The 13763-nt window shown below is 39.0% G+C and overlaps 1 protein-coding gene across 1 annotated transcript; it reads left to right on the forward strand.

Moving 5' to 3' along the window:
• Positions 1–2548: 2548 nt before the first annotated feature.
• Positions 2549–10768, forward strand: mmgt1 (membrane magnesium transporter 1). Its single transcript, XM_061927582.2, has 4 exons — positions 2549–2703; positions 2929–2981; positions 3101–3204; positions 10044–10768. The coding sequence occupies exons 1-4, from the start codon at positions 2625–2627 to the stop codon at positions 10198–10200; spliced, it is 393 nt and encodes a 130-aa protein (XP_061783566.1). The 5' UTR covers positions 2549–2624; the 3' UTR covers positions 10201–10768.
• Positions 10769–13763: the final 2995 nt, after the last annotated feature.

The raw sequence follows: 13763 nt of genomic DNA on the forward strand, positions 1-13763 counted from the left end.
CATTGAACAGTGCAAAATGAACTTTGAAAAAAAAATACAAAAATAAATACCCAAATGGAAAAAAACTTCAATGTGAAAATCTGTCCTTCTTCCCTTAACTTGATGAAAACACCATCAAGTTGTAACTTATTCTGGTGCTAGTACTTGGTTTTAGCCATGCATTAAGAGGTCTGCTACCCTTAGCTGCTTCCTGGCGCTCCTTCTCCTTCCTTTTCTGTATCCTTTCTTTTTTTGGCATTGTGTTGCAGGCATAATCAACATGAATCAAGTTTAAATACAGATGGTAATATTCATAACAGATAACCTACATCTTATATCCCCAGAATGCTGAAATTATTATTTTATTATTATTATTATTAATAATAATAATAATTATTATTATTATCATTATCATTATTATTATCATTATAATTATTATTCTTATTATTATTGTTATTATTATTATTATTATTATTTTGTTAACCCACACAGTAATAGCAGTCACAATAAACTTTATATCTAAACCTCTACTGTGAGAGAAATGTGATCCGCCGTAAACACAGTGCATTTTATTTTGAAAATTAACTCTGTGTTTTATTTTGTATTTTGTACACTACTTCCTGTCCCGCACGATCCGCTCTGCTCTGTGTGGAATTGATGTGCCGTGCTCCGACGTCCGGCAAAAACAGAAGCTGACACATTGAATAATAGAATAATACAGCGTTTTTCTGAAATATTACCTATATTAGATGCTGAATAAGTGGACAAGGTTCAAGTTGCTCCACTGTCACGTCTCCTCAAGGGCACAGTTGGCTCTCTCCTCTTACTTACTCACTCACTCGCCCTCTCTCTCTGTGGCGGAAGCGGCATGCTCAAACAACCCGGTATTTCAAGAAAACGTGGAGTTTTTGTACCGCTGTTTTTTTGGGTTTTTTTTTTTTTTTTACATCCCTGACAGGAATTTATTAATGTTGTTTAAAGAAAAAAAAAACACACACACACACACACAGGCAGAGGGCACTTTTTAAGACGAGGCAAAAAAGGGCAGGGGCTCAAGCACCCATAGGGCCCTATGTGTGCACGTGCCTGGATGTGGCGTAGAAGGAGAATGAGTTAAGACCTTTGTTAGATCGAAATCTGGGTTTAACGTGGTTTGTGGAACTCCCCCTGGTGTTGTGGTTATGGCGGTCATTTACTTTAAGGAAGTAGTTTGACATGTACTTCGGTATCAGGTAGGTGTAGCGGATTTTATAGACTAGGCTCAGTGCAAGTTGTTTTACTCTGTCCTCCACCCTGAGCCAGCCCACTTTGGAGAAGTGGGTTGGAGTGAGGTGTGATCTGGGGTGGTCTAAAAGTAACCTGACTAGCTTGTTCTGGGATGTTTGGAGTCTAGATTTGAGGGTTTTGGAGGTGCTAGGGTACCAGGAGGTGCAAGCGTAATTGAAAAAGGGTTGAGCGAGAGTTCCCGCTAGAATCTTCAAGGTGCTTTTGTTGACCACAGAGGAGATTCTGTAGAGAAATCTCGTTCATTGGTAAGGGGCGGCGTGGCAAAGTTGGTAGAGTGGCCGTGCCAGCAATTGGAGGGTTGCTGGTTACTGGGGTTTAATCCCCACCTTCTACCATCCTAGTCAAGCCTGTTGTGTCCTTGGGCAAGACACTTCACCCTTGCTCCTGATGGGTGCTGGTTAGTGCCTTGCATGGCAGCTCCTGCCATCAGTGTGTGAATGGGTGAATGTGGAAATACTGTCTAAGTGCTTTGAGTACCTTGAAGGTAGAAAAGCACTATACAAGTATAACCCATTTATCATTTATTTATTTACCTTAGTTGCCATTTTATCACAGGAAAGACTAGCCTCCAGAATGGAACCTAGGTGGTGACCTCATATTTCCTGGTGATAACAATGTCACCCACTTTTATAGGGAAGTCACTGACTTTCTTGAGATTGATTTGGGACCCAAATAGGATGGATTCCGTTTTACCTAAGTGTATGGATAGTTTATTGAAAGCTCTTTCTTATCTCTCTATTTGAACGACTGGAACACCCAAGAACAGAACAGCAATACGTCATTTTAGACTTAGACAAACTTTATTGATCCACAAGGGAAATTGTTCCACACAGTAGCTCAGTTATAAAGGATGGAAAGGATAATGCAGGTATAAAGTAGACTAAAAATGTACCGTATTAGCAATATAAAATATAACATATATGTAATATTTACATATTATATATACAGAATATAATATATACTGATATATTATGTTATATTTGTATATATATTTTATGCTCTAAGTCTACATTTACTCTCACTTGTTTTAATGCTACGCTCAAGCTGCTTGGCTATCACGTGAGTTAAGCCTCGAAGAAGAAAAACGGATGTGACGTCATATGCAACTCTCCTATAAATGTTATTTTGTATGCGTATTTGTGGCGCCCCCAATGGCAACAGAGTAAAATACGACGAGATTTAAGTTTTAATTGATTCCCTTTTTTCCAAACAGAATCAACCAGCTACTGAATAAACACATCATTGTACACCAATAAAACAGAATAAAGTACAATCATATTCCATTTATTCATCACGTTGCGGCTTTTTACGACACCGGTTTACGACACTGCACAGAGTTCATCGTTGTCCTGTTGAAAATGGCGTCGTCGTTTTGGAAAGGCGTCGTCGGCATTGGACTTTTTGCCTTAGCACACGCAGCATTCTCGGCGGCACAGCGTGAGTTTTGTCGGGCGAAGTGGTTGTCCGGGCGTCAGCACTTTTGTCTGTCGGGAGAGGGGCTCGCGGGGAGACTAATTGAAGCAGTCTCGCTAGGCCTTGTGGGGCGACAGCGAGCTAGCAAGATGCTAACCCAGCTCAGCTGGTTGGAAGCTTGTGTACATGCTGGGAGGACTGCAGTTTTCTCCTACATGCAACATTAATTTCATGTTCTTCTCCCATCAGATCGGTCTTACATGAGACTCACAGAGAAGGAAAACGAAACCCTGCCAATTGACGTGAGTTGTATTCATTTATCCCAGGTTTAGGATGATTCAAGTCCAATGGATGTGCGAATGTGTGACACGACTCTTTGAATCCTTTAATGCACCCATAGAACTGTGATGTTGTGTTGCAGATTGTGCTGCAAACCTTATTGTCTTTCGTCATGACCTGTTATGGTATTGTCCACATTGCTGGAGAGTTCAAGGACATGGATGCTTCATCAGAGCTCAAGAACAAGTACGTTGCACTTAAAGTCTTTTTCACCTTACCAGTTCAGCCCCTACTCTTAGGGACTTTGATGTTAACTTCCTTTTTTAAATGCATGTGGTAGAGGATTCGTACTTCATTTCACAAATATGCCAGAAAAAGTTGAGTAGAAAAATCAAGTAAACATGTACCGTATTTTTCGGATTATAAATCGCAGTTTTTTTTCATAGTTTGCCCGGGGGTGCGATTTATACTCTGGAGCAGGGGTGGGCAATTAATTTTTACCGGGGGCGCATGAGTAACCCGAGCACTGCTGGAGGGCCACACCGACAATATTTCAATTAAATTTTGCTCAAATTATTTTTGATATACCGTAAGATAAATTATAATAATAAAAATACTTTCATTTAACCTAACTTAACTTTATACAAAAGCAGATTGCCTTTGATGGTTTTATTTTTAACACTGTCTTACACAACACTTCCTAATGTATAATACAATGTAAAAATGTCAATTTCTGTCACTTTATCCTGCATCCTCTTTAAAAGTCCAACATTTTTCCCCGTCAGAATTGTCCAATCAATCAATCAATCAATTCCTTTATTGTCATTGTCATAATAACACTTAAGTCATACATGTCAACGAGATTTTGTTTGAGCTTTGTCCAGCGGCATAGAAACTGCATTGAAGTGCAGGTTGACCATAGTTTACAGTTTAGCATTGTTAGGAAGATGGCGAATAGAGGGACGTGGGGGTGGGAACAGTCGGATGTCTGATGGGTGTTACGTTGATGTTGCAGCAATGCAATGTCCAGAGCACAATTATTGATGTGGTGAAGAGTGAGGTAATACGATGGTCCGGGGCAGCAAAGGGGCAGACTGTTCATTTAGCAGTCTCACAGCCTGGGGATACAGTCTGTGAGACATTTTGGTGGTCCTGGCGCGAATCGATCTATACCTCCTTCCAGAGGGTAGCAGGTTGTCACACCTGCCAGCTTGTCCCATTTCAGTCCTAAGATGTCCAAACACGCATTTACCTATGTGAACAAGTCATTACCTGTGGTTGTCTCTTTAATTGACTGCATGGCTGCCAGCTTCTCCGTGATTTGAAAGTCTGCAGTTATCCCACGTAAGAAGATGAGCAGCTGGGCGGTGTCACGTACATCGCAGCTCTCATCCAAAGCCAGCGAAAAACAGTCAAAGTCGGCCGTTCTGTTCTTCGGCTGAAGCTCCAAGTTTCCAGCGATGGTCTCAATCCGCCTCGTTACAGTGCGTCGGGAGAGTGACACGTTCTCAAATGCGCCCCTCTTCTCCGGGCATATCAGCGCAACAGAGTCTAATAAGCACTCCTTAATAAACTGTCCGTCAGAAAACGCCTTACTTTTTCTGGCGATTTTGTGAGAAATGACGAAACTTGTCCTGACGGCTGCATATCGGGGGGGGGGTGAAATTTGGCAAAAAGTCCTTGTTCGGTTTGCAGTTTTACCATCAACGCATCAGCCTCCCTTGCGCACGCTTCATCAGACAGATTCCGGTATTTTTCCTCGTGCTTCGTGTAGTGGCGATTCAAATCATATTCTTTAAACACAGCAAGCTGTGTACCACAATTTAAGCACACGGCTTTACCTTTAATTTCTGTAAAGAAATGCATGACAGTCCATGTCTTGTTGAAAACACGGCATTCGTCATCAACTTTTTTCTTTTAGCGTCTCGGGGGTAACCGTGCATCACTTGTGCTGTGCACCTTCACTCACAGGTTACACATGGACATACACCCATAAATAATACTTTTCAAAATAAAAGCAGCACAGTTGTATTGCACGCACGACATAGATGTTTTTTAAAATGTATTTTGTAATTTGTGATTGTGGCTGTTCACATTCACTCACAAACACGCATACGTCCACACGGAAGTAATACAAATAACGCTTTTCAAAACAAAAGCAGCACTGTCGTATTGCACACTCGACATAGATACTTTTTAAAATGTATTTTGTAATTTATGATTGGCCTCACGCGGGCCGGACAGGGACGCACAAAGGGCCGGATGTGGCCCGCGGGCCGTAGAATACCCAGGTCTGCTCTGGAGCAACTTATGTCTGAAATTAACACATTACCGTAAAATATCAAATAATATTATTTATCTCATTCACGTAAGAGACTAGGCGTATATCAGCAATCGTCACACACACGTCAACCAATAAAAATTTGGCGGGTGCGGGTCATGGCAGAAGTGCATTGTGAAAAAAAAGATGCTTCCTGCTACTACTTCCGTACCTATGAAAATGGATCATTTCAACATTGGCGGTAACTTATAAAAACTGAGAAAGGCTGAACAAAAATGGCACCGAAAAGGAAATCCTATACTGCAGGTTACAAGCTGGAAGTAGTGAAATATGCAGCAGAAAACAGCAATCCAGCAGCAGAAAGAAAGTTTGGAGTAAGCTTCTTTATTATGCATTTTCGGCCGGTGCGACTTATACTCCTGAGCGACTTTATAATCCGAAAAATACGGTACACATTATTTGACTTATGCTATTATATGATGCAAAAAACAATATGTTCCTTTTTGATAAATGAAAGTCAGTTACAGAGTCAAACTGTCACCGTCATGCACCTTTTATATATTGGAGAAAGGATGACACAATGAAAAAGTATTCTGACAATGTGTGGAAACAAAGTAACTGAAGTATAACAAAAACACTTTTTTTCTTATCTGTACATTCTCAAAAAACCTGCAGAGGAAAAATATTTTCCGTAAAAATAACTACATTTTGAGGGGTACATCTCATCAGGCCTGGGCCGATATTCGATGAGTCAATAAACCGACCGATAAATGAAGATAAAGTCAGGTTCGTTTCAAGGGTCGATAACCTCCGCATGCATGCATTAAGCATATATTGCAAAAGTGCAATATATTTATCTGTACAGTAATCTATTTATTTATATTTGCACCTTATTGCTTTTTTATCCTGCACTACCAATGAGCTAATGCAACAACATTTTGTTCTTATCTGTACTGTAAAGTTCAAATTTGAATGACAATAAAAGGAAGTCGAAGTCTCTAAGTTACAGAGCTGTCACTTTTTTGCTTGTTTCAGCAGCTGCGAGTGTTAGTACTGCACGCACATTATTCATGTGCATGCAGTACTATAATAACCACTGTTATGCGGTTATCAATAATGATAACCGCTGTAAAATTCCAGACGGTTAGTGTTACCATATTAAATTAAAATAATCGAAAAAACGTAATTGATAACTGCACATTGATATACATACGAAAGGACTAGCGTTAGCTTACGAGCTAGCCTAAATGCTAAATTGAAATCAAGCTACATTAACGTTTCCCATTAAGAAACGTCATACCCCATTTAAAACTTGTATAATTGCTGTCTAAAGTACTAATATACAGTATTCACATTGAACATAAAGGCTGTGTGGTCTTTGTACAAAGTGATCGATATAAACTCCACAGTGTCAAGTTAAAGATAGGCATCCGTTGAACAGGAAGTGAACTCATGTGACGTCACATAAACCGGAAGTGAAAAACTGACACCCAATTTGAATTAAAAAAACATTCTAAAATGCTTACAAATTAAAATGGAAGAAGAAAAACATACGGTATTTAAACACATACATAAAAATAATATGGCTTTATTTATTTTAGTTATTACAAACAAATACAACTTGGTTAAAATATTTTAGTGTGTGTATAAGTTCTTTATATTAATGGTAGCCATTAACATTTTGCTCACAATAACTTTATTTAGCCATTTTACTTATAGTTTGGTTATGTATATTTGCGGGTCCTTCACCCCCTCTTTCACAGAGACATAACCTATTTTAATGCTTTTGGTTTTTAATGGTTTTTTTCATTGTTTTTTATTTAACTTGGATATTTAAAAGTTTACATTCCAATTACAATGTTAAAACCTACAAACATATGAGTTTATTACATTTGAAAGGGTATACTTGCAATATTATTATGTATTATCATTACACCAGTGGTTAATTTGGTCTCAAAATAATGTTGACCATAATATTGTTTATCGGCAATAATTTGTGGGTCAGTATATTGACCAGCAATACTTGTTATCGGCCCAGGCCTACATTTCATAGTTTTACATTAATTATTTAATTGAAGCTAAGGGCGTTCCTGTTGAAATTTTTGACTACGAACTCAAAAATTCCGACCTACCAGTACAACTGAAAGGGTGCAAATGGAGACATAGCGATACCGTGGTCCCACACTGTTTGTTAGTAATCTGTTCCAAAAGGTCAGACGAAAACCAAAAAATGTTTTTTCTATCATGTCAACCAATCAATCCCTTCCTGGCACCCAAACATATTAACATAATTCCCAGAAAATAAATAGAGTTAAACATGCAAAAAATCAATATCATTATAAGTGACATGAAATGGATACATGTAACATCACTTTTACCTTTTTATTGAACACGGAGGGGAAAGCCACAGGGACGGTCACCATTGCACTTTGTTACCCTTTCAATAGTGCTTTTCACATTTTTTATGAAAGTGCTGGCACTTGCAACTTTTTCTGGCCCCTATGGTGACCTATTTTGCAGTCATACTTAATAAGCAACGCATGGGATTCTTTGTTTGGGCACTGTTTCCTGCGAAATGATACTTACAATGTTTGGTCGTACAATGGACGAGACAATGTACAAAAACTGAGGTACCACTTTAAATACCACTCTCCTACAATCTCTATTTCCTGTTCTGTGGTTTGCCCACCACGATAAAAGCCAATAACAATTAGATCAGTGGTCGTCAACACAATGTTTTCTCCTTCAGAGGGCTTGGAGAGTCTTTTTTTAATTTTTTAATTTTTTAACACCAGTGGGATTGTAGAGCTCTGAGATTGATGAGGTGACTATGCAAATATATCAACTTTTAATGCAGTGGTTCTTAATCTGGGTCGATCGAACCCTAGGGGTTCGGCGGAGGTCAAGACACACCCGACTCATCGTGTAAATAAAAACTTCTCCCTATCGGCGTATTACAGATACGGCAACAGCAGAAGTCAGACTGATTTGCAGGTGTGTAATTTGTTGTGAGTTTATGCACTGTGTTGGTTTTGTTGTTTGAACAAGGTGATGTTCATGCACGGTTCATTTTGTGCACCAGTAAAAAAAACATGGTAACACTTTAGTATGGGGAACATATTCACCATTAATTAGTTGCTTATTAACATGCAAATTAGTAACATATTGGCTCTTAACTAGTCATTATTAAGTACTAATTAATGCCTTATTCGGCATGGCCTTATTATAACCCTAACCCTCTAACCCAGTGGTTCTTAACCTGGGTTCGATCGAACCGTAGAGGTTCGGTGAGTCGGCTTCAGGGGTTCGGTGGAGTCTCCGCCGCGGAGGTCAAGACACACCCGACTCATTGTGTAAATAAAAACTTCTCCCTATTGGCGTATTATGTATACTCTCAAACAATGTTCCCTCTAATTTTCCATATGCGTGAGCAAACGCAAAAACCTCTTGAGTATTCATTGGAGCACATGTGAGCACACCTGTCCCAAACCTGACTAAATAACAAATTAAATGTTTTATTATTATAATCAAATGACAGTTGTCATTTCCATGGGATTATTTTCTAATATACCGGTAAGTGTTTTGGCCCACTTACAACGACAATAACAAAAAATATTGTTTTTCATGAGCTGTGTACTAGTATTTTATGTCTGGGTGGAAAACGAAGAAAAGGAACAGACTTTGCTGTGAAAATAAATAAATAATTTTATTTTATCATCCATCCATCCATCCATCCATTTTCTACCACTTAATCCCTTCGGGGTCGTGGGGGACGCTGGAGCCTATCTCAGCTACAATCGGGCGGAAGGCGGGGTACACCCTGGACAAGTCGCCACCTCATCACAGGGCCAACACAGATAGACAGACAACATTCACACTCACATTCACACACTAGGGCCAATTTAGTGTTGCCAATCAACCTATCCCCAGGTGCATGTCTTTGGAGGTGGGAGGTAGCCGGAGGGAACCCACACAGTCACGGGGAGAACATGCAAACTTCACACAGAAAGATCCCGAGCCCGGGATTGAACCCAGGACTGCTCAGGACCTCCGTATTGTGAGGCAGACGCACTAACCCCTCATTCCACCGTGCTGCCCACGCATCTCATATCATTTATCATTTAAAATGACATGAGAGTGGCACTTGCCAAGGTGAAGCCACGCATATCTGAACTGGTCTCTCAAAGGCAACAGCAGAAGTCACACTGATTTTCAGGTGTGTAATTTGTTGTGAGTTTATGCACTGTGTTGGTTTTGTTCTTTGAACAATGTGATGCTCATGCATGGTTCATTTTGTTCACCAGTAAAAAAAACATAACTTTGCCTTGAATTTGAAAAAAAATAAAATTTTATTTTTCACTAAAGAAGGGTTCGATGAATGCTCATATGGAACTGGTGGGGTTCGATACATCCAACAAGGTTAAGAACAACTGCTCTAACCCTAACCAAATAACTCTAAATTAAGTCTTTGTTACTTAGAATATGTTCCCCTCGTGTCCAAAAAAATCTAAATTAAGTCTTTGTTACTTAGAATTTGTTCCCCATACTAAAGTGTTACCAAAAACATATAACTTTGTCTTGAATTTGAAAAAAAAACATTTTATTTTTCACTAAAGAAGGGTTCGGTGAATGCGCATATGAAACTGGTGGGGTTCGGTACCTCCAACAAGGTTAAGAACCACTAGTTTAAAGTGATGTTGTCCTGCAACAAGAAGTGCTGTGTGTGTGTGTGTGCGTGCGTGCGTGCGTGCGTGCGTGCGTGCGTGCGTGCGTGCACTCAAACATGTCATGTTTCTTTCCCCAGAACCTTCGATACGCTGAGGAATCATCCGTCTTTTTACCTTTTCAACCACCGAGGACGAGTGCTGTTCCGCAGCCCCGAGGAGGAGGCGTCCTCTCTACGCCAGCAGCAAGCGCTTCCCAACCCGTTACGGCTCCGCAAGCTGGAGCACTTGCACTAAGACTGGCCTTTTCCCTGCCTGTGAGATGACTAACGTCACTTAGGAGTTTTGTTCATGTTAGACAAGGGGGTCGGGGGGGCAGAGTCCCAACTCCACACCCCCTATTTTTTTTTTTTTTTTATCATGTATTTGTACATAAACGATGTATCATGCTGTACAAACACGCACTTCACATGAGTAGTCACCATCATGTCCGCCTCCACCTGTGTGCCAACCCTTGCGTATTTCCAGCAGGTGTTTGTTTGGAAATGCTGTAGAGTCTTAAAATACAGAGACCCCCTTCTAGCCATTGTTGTCCCTACTGACACCACTTGGGATGTTTCTCTCCTTTGCACTGAATATGCTCTGTATGAAGGCTTTCATTTCATTTCATCAGACTGTAGGAGATACTTGCGCAGCCATTAGCTTGTTGGTCGTAGCTCTTGTTTGCAATAAAAGGTTTGATATTTGCCACAGGTAATATCACAAAGTCTAAATCTACTGACCCGAAAGTGAAATAACGGTACAGTACTTTTGTTTTCATTGCCGTTTTCTTCATGTATAATTTAATAAAAGCAACCCGATTTTACCCTGAACACATTTCATGCGCGTATCAGTTCAAAATGTAGTGACGTCATGTCAATCAACTGGGCTGTCGCTAATGTGGCCACTAGGTGTCAGCAGAGCAACTTTAACACGGTGTGACCTTTAAAAGCGTTTTAAGTTACGACTCATTTGCAGTTACTTGGTATTGAGATACACTCCAATATTAAACACGAATAATACAACTTTCATGTCTTTTTAATTCATGTTCTAAACCCATGCATAGGTGTGTAATTAGGGGTGGTACAATGGCCCCTCTTAGACGCCTCTGGTGAATCGGTGATAATCACACTTCTGCTCGATGAACTGCAGCACTTATCTCGGCAAATGACTGCAGTGTTTGGACAATAATGGCCATATATTGTCATTAGTTAGTGAATGTATAACGTTATACAAGCTATAGATTGACTACTCTGAAGTACAACCAACTTTATCTTCATTATGTGCCTCAATAAGTTAAGTCGTTCTATCAAATCAGTCCCTTATTGTCACTTTCTTAAAGTATAGTTAAGATAAGGAATTTAAAAAATATATTTTTCATAGTAAAGTCTAATTCTAGGAAGCAAGAACATGCAACAAATGAGAATTTCCGATGTTTAAGGTAGTTTAAATTAATTTGTGTAAACAACATTGATGGCGTACTTTGACTTAAACATTTTGGCTTTCTGCTAAAATGATCCATACATTAAAAGGGCGAAACGATAGTACAAAGTACGATCCTCCGTCTGCTAAGTGCAATTGCACCCTCTAGTGGAGAAGGTCATAAATTACAATTGTATCCACCCTCTGATCAAATGTGAGTATGTGAGAATTGGGAAGTGAAAACAAAGTTAAGTACTAGGGCTGTGAATATTTGGGTGTCCCACGATTCGATTCACTATCGATTCTTGGGGTCATGATTCGATTCAAAATCGAATTTTTTTCTAATTCAACACGATTCTTGATTCAAAAACGATTTTTTTTCCCGATTCAAAACGATTCTCTATTCATTCAATACATAAGATTTCAGTCAGCAGGATCTACCCCAGTCTGCTGACATGCAAGCAGAGTAGTAGATTTTTGTAAAAAGCTTTTATAATTGTAAAGGACAATTATCAACTGATTGCAATAATGTAAATTTGTTTTAACTATTAAATGAGCCAAAAATATGACTTATTTTATATTGGTGAAAATATTGGACACAGTGTGTTGTCAAGCTTGTGAGATGCCATGCAAGTGTAAGCCACTGTGACACTATTGTTCTTTTTTTTAATTTTTACAAATGTCTAATGATGTCAATGAGGGATTTTTAATCACTGCTATGCTGAAATTGTAACTAATATTGATACTGTTGTTAATATTAATTTTTGTTTCACTACTTTTGGATTGTTCTGTGTCGTGTTTGTGTCTCCTCTGTTTATTGCAGTTCTGAGTGTTGCTGGGTCGGGTTTGGTTTTGGAATTGGATTGCATTGTTATGGTATTGCTGTGTATTGTTTTGTTGGATTGATTAATTTAGAAAAAAATTAAAAATAAAAAATCAAAAAAAAAATCGATTTTTTAAAAATGAGAATCGATTCTTAATCGCACAACATGAGAATTGCGATTCGAATTCGAATTGATTTTTTCCCACACCCCTATTAAGTACTATAACAAAATCATCAATTGTAATACATATTATATACACACATAATGAAAACAGTAAATATACCATTTGACAGGTTTATTTCTTTTTGTAAAAAAAAAAAAAAAAAAAAATTCAATAAAATTCTAAGTTTACAAAATTGGCTTTCAAAATATTTGTCTGCCTCTGACATGAACACATTGAGAAAAATAATCAGTTTTGCGTATGAACATGAAAACAGTAGTGTACACTGGTCATAGAAAGAAAAGACATCCCCTCCAAAGAAACTAACTGCCATTAAATGGAGATATTGTGATGTCTCTGTGTGTGCGTACACGCCTTGGCATACTTCTAGGGACTTTTTATCTGTATCTTTTATGAGTGAATTGTTCAACCGGGAGACAGCATTTTCAGCTGTGTGCTTATGGTTCCGGTCCAATTCCTGGAATTGAGCTCATCATCTCCCCAAAAAATCCAAATGTGTTCACGATGGACACTGTCAGCTGCACAAGTAAGAACGTCTTCTATTGCTGTAAAGAAGTGTGACCCCTCTCTCTGTGTGTTTAATAATACCAATTCATTGGAATAATAAGGACCACCATTGCATGTTTGTTGGCAACATGGAGGTGCACGTGTGACATACATTTGATGCTCTTTTCAATCATATTGAAGTTTGTTTTTTAAAAGAAATGTGTTACAGTCATGTCAGGATAATTGGCACCTTTGAATTGACATTATTATTATTATTATTATTAGTAAACAATATCTGCATAACACTCACCACTGAAACTAGGGACATTTCCTTGGAAAATAGCAGTCTGGAGGATATACCTGACTCCCTTACTGCATGTGCTTCTCTGTTAATACCGAGAAAATACAGCAAACCAGGTAACAGGTATGAACGTCAGCATGTGCAGTAGGAAGGGGATTCATACGGCCCCATTCGCCACGGTTTACCTGACACATGAAATGTGACCAATTGGGGGGGGTGTTGCACTATCTACATTGGCAGTCAGCTGGCAGTAAAGTGTTGAATGTCCTAACAAGTGTTATGTGGCAATTCAAACTTTGTTGCTATGTAGAGTGGTGCTTTCCATCATTTTTAGCAGACTGCATTGAAAAATGGCTAACCCTACCCATACGAATCCCTTCCCTACGTAAGAAATATGCTACCTGGAGGTACAGTACATCGTTTTCCTATGCCCTACTTTTCGAAGAAATTTCTTGTCAAATTTTTTGTGCCGGTTTTCCTAATATTGTCTGGTTTATCGCAACACCAAATGATTTAAACCAGAGTCAACAGTAGGAAATAATTGAACTATTCTGGTGATATTGTTACACGGCCATCCAGTGTTATTGTCTGATTATAATTGTGATCA

Source organism: Nerophis lumbriciformis, linkage group LG35 (genome assembly GCF_033978685.3).
Source record: "Nerophis lumbriciformis linkage group LG35, RoL_Nlum_v2.1, whole genome shotgun sequence".
Classification (NCBI taxonomy): domain Eukaryota; kingdom Metazoa; phylum Chordata; class Actinopteri; order Syngnathiformes; family Syngnathidae; genus Nerophis; species Nerophis lumbriciformis.

Excerpts from the sequence above, each read along its gene's own strand:
- mmgt1 (XM_061927582.2), top strand. The coding sequence starts at position 2,625 with ATGGCGTCGTCGTTTTGGAAAGGCGTCGTCGGCATTGGACTTTTTGCC. Across the intron at positions 2,982-3,100 it reads ACGAAACCCTGCCAATTGAC|ATTGTGCTGCAAACCTTATT; the intron begins GTGAGTTGTATT and ends GTTGTGTTGCAG. Across the intron at positions 3,205-10,043 it reads TCATCAGAGCTCAAGAACAA|AACCTTCGATACGCTGAGGA; the intron begins GTACGTTGCACT and ends TTCTTTCCCCAG.